General features: G+C 33.4%; 2 protein-coding genes across 3 annotated transcripts; one reads left to right on the forward strand and one right to left on the reverse strand.

Moving 5' to 3' along the window:
• Nucleotides 1–384: 384 nt before the first annotated feature.
• LOC124630515 (calcium uptake protein 1 homolog, mitochondrial-like) lies at nt 385–12,300 on the reverse strand. Of its 2 annotated transcripts, none has more exons than XM_047164454.1 (10): nt 11,948–12,300; nt 11,484–11,610; nt 10,733–10,892; nt 10,392–10,429; nt 8,996–9,110; nt 5,478–5,638; nt 3,279–3,414; nt 3,064–3,169; nt 2,547–2,764; nt 385–2,097 (listed from the first exon to the last, which is right to left on the reverse strand). In XM_047164454.1, exons 1-10 carry the CDS (start codon nt 12,184–12,186, stop codon nt 1,943–1,945), a joined length of 1,455 nt encoding a protein of 484 aa, XP_047020410.1. In that variant the 5' UTR covers nt 12,187–12,300; the 3' UTR covers nt 385–1,942. The 2 variants fall into 2 exon arrangements, with proteins under 2 accessions (XP_047020410.1, XP_047020411.1); XM_047164455.1 differs by lacking the exon at nt 10,733–10,892 and adding an exon at nt 11,231–11,390.
• LOC124630518 (carbohydrate sulfotransferase 11) lies at nt 6,865–8,429 on the forward strand. Its single transcript, XM_047164463.1, has 3 exons — nt 6,865–7,283; nt 7,373–7,619; nt 7,726–8,429. The coding sequence occupies exons 1-3, from the start codon at nt 7,080–7,082 to the stop codon at nt 8,421–8,423; spliced, it is 1,149 nt and encodes a 382-aa protein (XP_047020419.1). The 5' UTR covers nt 6,865–7,079; the 3' UTR covers nt 8,424–8,429.
• Nucleotides 12,301–12,479: the final 179 nt, after the last annotated feature.

Here is a 12,479-nt window from a genome sequence, read left to right on the forward strand (position 1 = left end):
GGGCCAATACCGAGATCCGCAAGTGACCACCGCCACTCGGGAACACTCGACACCGGTTCAATGCTCCCGAATTTCGTCTGTGTCAAATATCGCCACGTTCCTACGAGACTTAGGACTTCAGCGTCACCTAGGAAATCGCTAATGTGTTTACGGACGTTGAACCCATTATAAGTATTTATGCTGACAAAAAAAATAAGTCTACTTCTTCTTCAGTAATTTCGTAGTTGATATATTTATTGTTATAATTGTTAAACATGTTTCAATAAATCAAAGTAGTCGATGTAAACAAGACTAACGACTTAATTGAAATATTTTATAAATTATATTATTTATTTATGGACATTATTCGATCGAAAATCGACTGTTAATAATGAAAAAATAATCTTAGAAAACGATTTTATTCTTAGAAATCACATAACAGTATAGGAAATACTTAAATCGATTTTAACATGTGATAATAGATTGTGAGATAATACAGACTTAATGTTACTATTTTTATAACTTTTCATTTAGTTATTTAAAAGTTAAATACACTTTGAGAATAAAGAGTTAAGATTTGATATTGATTTTAATGATGAGATATTAATTTTAAAATATGAGATTTCAATGATAAATAAAAAAAAGCTGTAAAACCATTTGGTATGTTGGTTAATAAAAGCAGTCAAATGCATTTTTTGTATTTTTTAGATATATTTGATTGAGATGCAGCAATAAAATAAAATACTGAAGCGGAAAACGAACAATCCCAAAAGTTATCTACCAGTATGAAATATAACTAATTACATAATATTTACCTACTAAAGAAATAAGAACTATTTTCAATGAACATATTAAATAGTTACTTATTACAGTATATATTTTTCTATTTAAAACAAAAATATATAATAACAAAATATTATATTTTAAACTAATACAACATTATTGAACACAATAGAATTTTACCAAGTATTTAAATAAGGTCAGTCAAATTACATAGCTATTTAATAAAATGCGTTAAAAAAGTATACGATTATGACCAGAATAGAGAGCTTAAAATAAACTAAAATAAAGTAAACTTAACATCAAATACTCATACTAGATCTTTTGAATAAATGTATGTACATTCATCTGTCTTGTAGAAGTTATAGAGCCACTATGATGTTAAGCCGGCCAAAATAATAACTACAGTTTGACAGTCATACACGCTAATATTGACAGAAGATTCGATTATTTATCCATTATGGCGAACGCACACCTGTCAGAATCGACCAAAACTATTTTACAATCATGTCAAAACCATGTCCCCCAATGTTACAGTCTGACCGTTTTAATCCTGGTTACTGTCAATCAGTACAAATAACGTAATTGCCTTGAATACGGACAGCTGTCAACTGTACAAATATGCGGTAACCAAAATACTTTTTCTCGACGTGTCTTTTAAAAATAATAGGATATGGCAAGACTAAGCACATCCGAGCAAAGGCACGTTCGTCCAACAGTTAAAACTTTGTTCCATTTTTCATATAATAAATCAATAACATTATAATAAATCAATTGATAAAGGCTAATATTTTAAAACAACCTCAAACAGAGTGGATTTAGTGGCGTGGGATTTTTATAGAAATAGTTTAGTTTTAATATAGGCAGTTTTCTTTTAAACTTCATTAAGGGTACACCTAGATTTAGGTGAAAATATCTTATTTTTAAAAAGTCGACTTAAAAAAAGACTGAGGATTCTAAGCCTTAAAACAATGTGTCTTTATGTTTAAAAATCGGAATTACTTTAAATTTTGTGTAATTCCAACCTACACCATAGATCTTAATCCATATATTATACTGCGAATAAATAATAATAATAAAAAAATATAATATTTAAATCAAGCAACACTAACACTTACTAAAATATTTTGATCGTCGTTATAACAATACTTTAGCGAAGAAAATTATAATTTAAAAAACATTTTTAAAAGTCTAAAATGGCCGGTTTGGTGTCTCTCGCACATTTGATCAGCGAATACATAAGTTTGACAAAACCTGTGTCCTTGGGTTTCTCTAGGCCGCGAAGAAGTCTGTTCTTCATGACTGCCACGAATTCACGGTTGCTGAGTTGACCGTCCACTGTGAATTAAAATAATTTTAGATTTGTACATATAGAATCATCAATAGTGAATAATATCGATTGTGTTTAAAATGCAACACTAAGAAATAAATATTATCGATGTTTGTGGATTGGGTACTAGACTAAATTAAATTTCAATTTTATCTATTCTTAGTTTTATTTTTCATGACCTTTAATATCACAGATTTTTCATTCTCAAAATCTATCGTAGAGTACAAAGTATACAACCACGAAGCTTAAGATAAACGCGATGGCGGAGCTCGGTGTATGCCTATTGCCCCAAGTAGGGGACATAGGACCCATAAGTCAAGTCAATTACACTATATCATCGATACAACAGAACTTTAAAAAATTACACAATAATTTTACAAACCCTAACATACGATGAAGCTACATTTGCTTTACCGTCTAAGCTTATCTAAAAAATAAAATAAAATATGACACTTACTGTTCTCGTCAAAGATAGTGAAGACGACATTAATAACATGGGGAGACAGATCCACATGGGCGACGGTACGAGCCACGTGACGTAACGTCGGCTGGTCTATAGACGCGCCGGCAATGTGGTAGAACGTCAGCGCTGTGTCCACGTCATTTATATTGTTTAAGAAGTGGAAGAACTTCAGATAGTCGTCCTTGGTTATACCGACTCCGTGGTCGCGGAAACTGGAATGACATACATTTTTAGCTTTAGTTCAGTATGGTCAGAATATTTTAGCCTGCCCTATGAAAAAAAGCTAGTTCGCTTTAGTCTAAATCTAGGAACATAGTTGAAGAATTAGGAACAGGAATGAGACACATAGATTTAAGTATGTAATGTACTGTAACATCAATATACTTTAACATAACCTCGTTCACGACAGTAAGTAAGAAAATTACTTCTTTTATTATCATAGATAGAGCCTCAAATTTTTTGGGGCAAAGCAGCATGCACAATTTTCTTGATCAATAGAAGGTATACTTACGTTTTCTTAACCCTTTTCAACATTCGCGCCTTCTTTTTGGCGGGGTAACCTGCGTAAGCCAACAAGAGTTCTGCGAAGTCAGCTTCAGTAATGCGACCGTTTTCATCTGAAAATAAAATAATACCATAACAATGTCATATAAAAAAAAATAGAAGATAAAGTATTTTTTTTCTTACTCAATATTCTTCGCGATAATAAAAGAGAATTCGACTTACCGGGCTGTTTTCTTTGGAACTCAAGAGACAATATTTCTTTCTGAAGTTGGTGTTGAAAATCTAAGAACTTTTCTATAGTAAGTTTCTGGTTGAGATGAGGGCCGAAGAAGTATGTTGTAAGCGCTGAGTTTATGCCCTGCAAGTCAAGAATTAAGGCGTGTATTAGATAGGAGTTACTTCTACATTAGTAGTTGGAAGCGAACTGCTTACACCACACACTGCATCTCTTTAGCATATGCTACCAAACCACGGAGGAGAAAAGACTAGCGGAGACGCCCTAACGCAGCTAGGTCACGCGCCTTCAGGTAGGTCAAATACGTCACGACTACGTCACGGCAGGCGTGGCTGGACACCGCCCATATACCGTCCTTCTCATCTAAATGACATCTTGTCATAGTTGTATTTTTACCACAATTTCAATAGATTTTATTTGTTACTCGATTAAAACGATGAAATGCGCTATCATTAATTGTAGAAATTACTCAGGATCCAAACTCAAACATACCATAGGATAAAATTTCACGTGTAATTAATATTTTAACTTTAAAACATATTTTTTGCTAGAGACATCTGTCATCGAATAGCTGCATTTATAGAACCTCTAAGTGAATTTGTATTATTTTGTATGAATCTTGAATCAATGTACATTATTGGTACCAATTTTTGCCTTAAAAAGCAGCTTCATTTTTCCTTGCATCCTACAAGTTTTTTTTATAGATTATTTACAAACCAAAACATATGATATATTATCATGAAAATTTAAAATTATAAAAACACCATCTTTCGGTAAGTAGTCGACTTACGTATATTTGAAGTAAAATTATGTTCATCAAGACAAAGAGACCCGTTACAAAATTAAGTGCTACCAGACATCGAAAATTCAATCACCCATAAAAAAGGTCTTATTTAAAAAAGCTGCAATTATCTTAAAATTAATCATAATTCTAACTATGTATTTCTTTTAGTAACCAGGTAGCGTCGTTGTGATCAGTTACATGTAATAAGATCTAAGACTACATTTTATTAAAACAGTATTTTTGCAATGGCTCCAAATAACAAATATAAGATGTGACGAAAATTAGCGTAGATTTATTTATACTCATCATCAGTAATGTTTTACATAGGTATATCTCTCTTGCCGTACATACTTTTTGAATGTACCTTTACTTAGAGAAATATCCGACTCATATAAAGTCTGCTATTTAGTGGATGCGCCGTTATGATACAGTTGTGAAAACTCTAATTTGATAAACACTGTCCCTATAATTTTAATTCCATTGTGTAATTCAATTACTATTTTTAAAGAATTATTAATTTTGAGTATTTACTTTACTTTTGAGTATGTCACTAGTGGTCGATGTTAGTTTAGGGTTAGATTTTAATTATCCTATTCCACGTTAGATGGATTTACAAAAAATGGGTGGTTTCCCATAAAAGGCGTATAAGGGTGTAGCACGGGTGGAGCCAGTAACGTTCCTCGTGCCCCGCTCAACCGATTTTTGGCGCGCTGCTTTGTTAGGAGATTTCACGTTAGGGCACCTCCGCTAGTCTTTTCTCCTCCGTGTACCAAACATACACATACCAAATCTTTTGCACCATGTAACAGTGCGTTCAATAAAAATAAAAGAATCAGAACAAACTCAAAACTCATTTAAATTCAAAATCGATTACTCAAAATAGGCTGATAAATCAGAACTATCCAATCGTAAAATGTACCAATATTTTTATTTTATTGTATTCAAAAGGAACTCCAGCAAAGGATACACATTACATGCATAATTATAAAATGTTATTTAAAGATTTGTGCTCCTTCAGTTATAGGGTCAGTTCAGATAGAGCGGCTCGGAGAGCATCGGCGCGCATTTTTCTTTTCACACAGATCGGAGCCGATCGGCTGCGCAAGCATTAAAGAGCATTTCGGAGCCAAACGTCAAGAAAAAATACACGATCGGAGCCGGTCGGCTCCTCTTATTATTTCACACCGAGCACCGATCATTCTCAATGAAAAGAGCAGTGAGCATGCAAAAATAAACCTTACTTCAAATACTAAGTACTCAATTTTCAACGTGTTAAGAATTTGCTCTGCTCTCCGAGCCGGTCTGTCTGAACGGACCCATAGGAGAACACATCATGCATACATCATCTTCAAAGTTAAAATCAAAGTAAGTTAATATCGTCATTTTTGTAGAATGTCATTACCTTAAAAGTGTTGCCAGTATTAGCATGATCTCTGTGACGGGAACCAATGCTGCTCTGCTGACGGATGAGCGCGGCCACCTTCTCGAACTCCTCACAGTCCACGTCACCGTCACCGTTCAGGTCAAACATACGAAACGCGATCTCGAAATGACGACGAGATGCTGAAAGTACAATGGAATATTATGAAGTTTAGGAAGCAGCTATTGTTTTTTTTTTCGTAGAATTCGTTCTTAAACATGGTCTGAACTGTTACAGTCAAAGTTAAAATCGTTAATTGAAACTAGGCTAATTAAATTAGCACTTTTTCACGCTAAAACCTTCACCACTTTCACCACTTCCCAGTGTTGGCTTGAAAGAAGAAGCGATGAAGAACAAACTTCCCAGCAACACGGCAGCGTATTACAATTTAATTATTGGTATAATTTAACAAGTATACAATACAATTTTGTTCAAATTATGTATATTTCCAATTTCCAATATTAAACACCGAAGAGACAAAATGCTGTTTTAACAAAAATTATACCTGAAATATATATTCGTGGCTCAGTTACAGTCGCTAGGGTCAATCGGTTAAGGTAAAGTTGAAAATTAAGCAACGGTTGTTGTCGGTCCGTAAGTGAGTGACGAGCTATATAGGTATCTGTATAAGGTAAAAAAAAAAAGTCAACTACTTATATGTTAAACTTTATCAATGTATTTGTACGCTATGTTACTCAAATATTCACTCTTTAGCTGTAGCTTCTCGCCATCAAAAAATTAAACGGCTACACTTTAAACACAGCACTGAATAATCGGTCAGAAAATCTACAAAATAGATCGAGTCGATATTAGGTACTTACAGGTTGTTCGAAATCATTAAAGAAAATCACCTATGAAAAAAATCCCTCATGACGTGTAGTCAGTCAAGCAAACGAGTAAATTGCTCGTTCCGATTACAAATGCGTGTCCAGAAGATCCTGCCTTTTCAAACAAAGACTACACTCGCTTTCCTCACTCAGCTAGATCATGCTGATATTTGTTTTCTTGATACCATTGAGTAAATACTTAAAAAACTCGAACGTCTGTAGAATCTGTAGAATGTCGGAATTTCGGGACTAGGTACTTGAAGTAGCTGCCTATTTGCCGTTGTACATAAACTCTGTTTTCCGTGTGGCAAAGTGTATTTGAAATACGGAATATTTTTGTGCAATAAGTAGTAATAAAGATTTATCGGCGTATGAAAGTGGTTATTAATGAAGTGTAAAATTATCGTATTACTAAAAGTCCGTCTTATATTAATTATTTTTTTACGTTTAAATTCGCATATACATTACCAATTATTTGCTCCGTATTTAAGCACTAAGCATAAATTAATATTCATATCTCTATTTTCACGACGCAACAAGCTAAGTTGGTCCAGTTGAATCTCGCGCTCACGGGGAGAGAAAATCATTAGATTCGCTCATGCCCCGTGAATTCCCCGCCCCCGGGAGTCTGCGTGGATATCTGACAGGCGAGCGCGCGCTAACCAACCACTCGCAACACCCGTCTGAACCATGTTCACTATCGGAATAACATAAACAATTCTGCTTTTTCAACAATTTTCATTTATGACGTGACATAATGTTAATCTCAGTGAAACGTTTAAGATCGAGGATAAGATCGAGAGCATTCGTCTATTTAAGATGTGGTGCCAAGACCGCGGCCTTTTTGTTTTGGGCTACTCTTTACATGGCTGTTATGAAAATGACTATATTCAAAAGCAGTGTGAACACACCTCCAGTGAAGGATTGGTCTGCTTTACCTGATAATTACAGCATGTGGCTGGTAATATGCAAACAGTGAAGAAGCTATAAGATCATGTTATAAACTAGTTTTCGAGTACCGTGATTGTAGTAATGATGTGATTATAATAGTTTCAGAGTCAAACCAAAGAAGAGTTGGAAACAAATGGAGATAATGTGTGGTTGGCGCCAGATAATGCCACTTTTATAGAACTGGATCAGCGTTTAGACAAAGTGCAAGAGGTGTGTCGCATGAGGAACCTTTTCACACAAAAAATTAATAACAAAGAGTTCTTTGTTGACCAAAAACATCGACTCGTGTGGTGCAATATTTTCAAAGCTGCTAGTTCTTACTGGCTGTATTATTTTAATATTTTGGGTAATTTCTTTGATTAAAAATCTATTTAAGTTGAAGAATGGAATACTTTTAAGAATGAAGCTTACACTTACAACATACCTAAAATTTATCATTATTATTATTTCAGGAGGATATGATAAGAAGTTTTTGCAGAAAAGTAAGTCACAACCTTTGAATTTAGCGAGAAAGAAATTCCCTCGGCCCAGCGAAGACGATCTAAAGGCTGCTCTGAAGACACCAGGTGTATTGTCACTCCTGGTGGTGAGGGAGCCTTTCGTAAGGCTGCTGTCGGCTTACAGAGATAAACTGGAGATCCAAATTAAGCCATTCTATAGGAAATTGGCGAAATCGATTATTTCAAAATATCGGCAAACCACAATTGCTCTTTTCGGGAAGCCTAAATTGTCTGGACCGACATTCTACGAGTTTGTTCAATATTTGATAGATCAGAATAAGGGCCCAGGCTATGAGTTCAACGAACACTGGGCTCCGTATTATCAGTTTTGTTCACCTTGTGCAGTAAACTTTAGCGTGATTGCCAAGGTGGAAACATTGGATAAAGATTCTATGTATGTAATACAACAATTACAGCTTGGCAAAGTGTTGGATGTTAAAGTTGGTGAACGAAGAAGGAAGCAACGTTATCTAATGAATTTATCTCGCGATGGTAAGAATACCACCGCATTGTTAAAGCATTACTTCAGTCAACTTGATGAATACATGTTAAACGATTTGTTAAAAATATATGGTGTTGATTTTGAAATGTTCGGATATGATGCGGACATCTATAAACGTTATGTTAGGAAGCCTCAATTAAAAGTTTAAACAAAATTCCGGCGTTTTATTCTGAAAAGCCTGAAAAAGGTGTATGAACTCTTCGGGTAAAATATATATCAATGTTTCATTGACTGTGTAGGAGTAGGTACTAGCGCATGGGGTTTTTAAAAGCTGTATTAAATTCAACACGAGTTTAGTTTCACTGATTTAGCAGAAAGAAGCATGGAAGAATAACACCGAGATTACGATCAAGATAGTTCCAATATTATGAAAATTTGTGTGCCAAGGAAAATAAAATTATCAGCACACGATAACAGTTAATTTTCCGTGCGGTAATAAAAAGCTTACACAATGAGAATACTCATGTTTATGATCTGTAGTCCACTGAGCATGTTGGCACGGTACTTATTAGGTAATTATGAAAAACAAACGTGTAAACTTATTTAGTATGTAAGTAATATGATAATTTTGAGAGCGCGCTATTATAATAATATGATGCTCGTATAAATACTATGTAAGTATACAGCCCTTATTGTAAGTAGATATTAAGCAATCATTAAGAGTCACTCGTAATAATCCTGATTCCTATTAAAAAAAGGTAAGTTTAACAAGTTACTTACTTGACAATACAGTCAGAAGAAATATGTAGTCGCTGAAGGTGATGAGACCCGAAGAGCCGAGTTTATAGAAAATGGAATCTTCGTCTAAATCGAGGTTGAGCCGCTGACTGATACTCTGCAAAAAAGTCACGTAGTTATCAATACAGCAATAGAACTTCAATTTGTATAAGCTAAAGATCTAAAATATGCACCCAAACATAAAACTATTAAAGTATATAATCTAATAGCAAAATTATTAAGTTACTTATTTATAATTCACATTAAAATAAAATATAATTATTAAAAATATTTATATATTCTTTTTAGAAATAGGCCTTGAGATTCTAAGAAAATATAATCTAATGAGTACTACACAGAACAACAAAAAAAAATGTTGTTGAAAACAGCTATTTCTACCGCTAATAAAGGAAAATTAATAATAAGTGCGATTAAGTAAATACATAATAAAAATCTCGGCATGCAATGTTATAATGGTTGAGTATGCAATTGTTTTGCAGGATCTAAGACCCGTCACGCTTGAAGTAGCTTTAATCAGCACAGAGCTTAGCGCAGGTCTGTAGCAGAATAGTGTAAATAAAAGATCCTCCTACAATCTATAGTTGTGATCTAGACTAGACTGAGGCACGAAAAGGCCAACGGCGATGAAATGAACATTGACAGGGACTTAACCAAGTCAAGGTGGTGCACTTGAAATAAAAGAAAACGTTACGAAGTCGAGAGTAGTAGAGAAATAAGAAGAGGAGAGAGACAGTACCTCATCGATGTTCTGAAAAGACAAGAAAGTGATGTGAGTGGCTGAAGAGATGGTGCTAACTGTGCAAGTGTCCAATGACAATTTAGGTTGCTATAAAGCAATAGGTAGACTAAATAACATCTGTGATTGGGTAATGTGGTCCTAAAAATTGTATAATATGTGAAAACATTAATATGGAAAATATTAAGTGAAATACTTTTTGTAAACTTTCTTTATTCTTCTTGAAGAGTATCTGCTCCCTCTATAATGTAAAGAAACCTTCTGTTATAGTGCTATTTATTCAGAATTTAATATTTACATTTGTAGCTGTACAAGTATGGCAATTTAAATAATACTTATTTAGTAAATAAAGATCATAATATAGAAATTTAATTTAAATTTAACCGCTGGTTAAGCTGATGTAATAAAGTGCAGTGCACCTAATAGGTAAATCTTTAAACTGGAACAAATGTTGCTTATCTCCTTCATTCTCATTCACAAAGTTCACTTATATATGAATTGTTATTTAGTGTTATATAGTACATAGTTACATAAAAAAATTACATATTACATTTTAAAATCCAAATAGAATGATTAATCTCACACTTCAATGCTTCTTCAATCAACATTATATCTACATTTTAAATAATATTTGATTCTTACCTTTGGATCATATCTCCTGTATTGGTCCAACCCCAATCCTGGTGGAAAAGTATACAATAAAATCATTATGTACATAAAACATGAGCTAACATAAAGATAGAAATAGTGGTACGTTAAGAGAAAACACGTAATGGGCACTGTTCGAATAACTAAATACTATATTACTGCATTAACCCCTTGTATGCTGGTGTGCAGATCCACGTGAGACACAATGGATTTTCTATTGTTCTCTAATTAGCTGCATACAAGAGGTTAATATACTCAATTTACTTCTCCATTTTACAAACATTCCAATTCTAATACTATGTTATGAAAGTGAAAAGGCGTGATCATAATTTTACCATCTGGCTGTTTGACACCAGGAGTCATGGAGCGCAGGAAATCATCCGGAGTCATGAAAATTTCATGCTGGTCATGATGCTGAGCTTGTAGGGTAGCAAAGTATCTAAATACCTTATCAGGAGTCGAATACTGACGCATACGGTTTTCATACTCAATTATCTATCCAGCAGCGTCCAGAATAAAGAAAGAACATTTTAATTTCAAATTACCAAATATGCACCTACTTTTAAAGTATGGAAAGAACAAAAAATAAACAGAAAAAAAAAATAATTAAGAAAACTGCTCCACACAGGCATTCTTTATGATAGCCTTATCTTACTTTTAGCTATGGCTCAAAATAAGAAAGTTTATTTTTCTAAAAAGAATGTCATATCATTCATTATAGAAAAATAAACTTTGCAGGATGTGTTTTTGTATTGATTTCATATTATCTCTTATTATCAAAATATATCTTGCCAGGGTGGAAGAGCCTTAAAACAAAAACAAAAAATAAATACCATCAGGCTGTTTCATGCCAGGTGTGATTGCTCGCAAAAAATCATCAGGGGTCATATAGATCTCAGTGTGTTCACCCATGGTCAATTTCACGGTGGCAAAGTATCTAAATATTTTGTCTGGGGTGGAATATGATCGCATACGATTTTCATATTCTATTATCTGTGGTAAATAAATCATAATAAAATTAAATGATAAATGAAACCAAATAAAAAAAATTGAACCAAGTCAAATATAAAAATTTGAATAATTCACCTTCCTGTCTCGGAAACCAATCTTTTCTTTCCTATATCTCTTCTTCTTGGTGTCAACTTCACTGTCTGAATCGGATTCTACAATTTCTTCAGCAGCATTTATAGCTGGCAATAACTTATATTGTGACCTTTAATAAATTTTGAAAATTAATTGAATTGTGTAATTTTATTTATCTTGTTTCTGATACCTAGACATCAGATCAGAGGCATTTTCGCTAATCATATTTCAGGGGGAAACTGCATATTTTTATACATATTTCAGCTTTTTGTTAGTGCATATAATTCAATGTTTCCCGATAGTAATATTGTTTAGTTGTTGAGGAAAATAAAATCAGAGGCAAAATAGGTATCAGCAACAAGTCCTAACAACTCACTTTAATTGGATAAGAGCGCCAAATGTGTGTTACTTCCTCTTCAAAGGATCTCTACTATAATGTATTACCCAGCTAAATCAGTACAACTCACCAAAATTTAAAAGATGTATATGCTGCTGCACCAAATAAAAGGGAGTAACATAAATATTTGTATGAATATCCTTCCCGGTGAGTATCATAGTTGCTATTTGTGCTATAATTTTGCTGCAAGTTTAATTTTTCATTTGATGTTACAGAAAGCATTTTGGATGTTGTTTGAACAGACGCCACATAACGTATTGTAGAAAGCTCTATAGGAATTTTAAGTAGACGTGAAGAAACACTATACATTTTTATTTTTTAATACGAAAAATTTAAAATAAAAGAGGATATTTAGTATATTTATTAATAACTTTTCACAGCACTGCTATTAAAGAATAATACATTTTCGAAATTGACACTGACACTATTGATGACAGCACAGATATTGACAGTGTTGGCACTGACATTCATGATAGTGATTTTTTTTTTGTGATAGTAATTATAATGCTCAAGAACTTTTAAGGATTATATATTATAAACGTCTATGATCACAAATATTGAGAAAAATGTAAAAAAGTCGAGATCATTTAAGGCGCTCCCTA

This window comes from Helicoverpa zea, chromosome 5, assembly GCF_022581195.2.
Source record: "Helicoverpa zea isolate HzStark_Cry1AcR chromosome 5, ilHelZeax1.1, whole genome shotgun sequence".
NCBI classification, from domain to species: Eukaryota; Metazoa; Arthropoda; class Insecta; order Lepidoptera; family Noctuidae; genus Helicoverpa; species Helicoverpa zea.

What these genes read in the sequence shown, in the direction of transcription:
- LOC124630518 (XM_047164463.1), top strand. Translation starts at nt 7,080, where the DNA reads ATGTTAATCTCAGTGAAACGTTTAAGATCGAGGATAAGATCGAGAGCA. An exon ending in ATAATTACAGCATGTGGCTG is followed by an intron (nt 7,284 to 7,372) that starts GTAATATGCAAA and finishes TGATTATAATAG; the next exon opens with TTTCAGAGTCAAACCAAAGA. An exon ending in GTATTATTTTAATATTTTGG is followed by an intron (nt 7,620 to 7,725) that starts GTAATTTCTTTG and finishes TTATTATTTCAG; the next exon opens with GAGGATATGATAAGAAGTTT.
- LOC124630515 (XM_047164454.1), bottom strand. Translation starts at nt 12,186, where the DNA reads ATGTATAGTGTTTCTTCACGTCTACTTAAAATTCCTATAGAGCTTTCT. An exon ending in TCTTCTGACTGTATTGTCAA is followed by an intron (nt 5,639 to 8,995) that starts GTAAGTAACTTG and finishes TTGTACTTTCAG; the next exon opens with CATCTCGTCGTCATTTCGAG. An exon ending in ATACTGGCAACACTTTTAAG is followed by an intron (nt 3,415 to 5,477) that starts GTAATGACATTC and finishes CTTGACTTGCAG; the next exon opens with GGCATAAACTCAGCGCTTAC.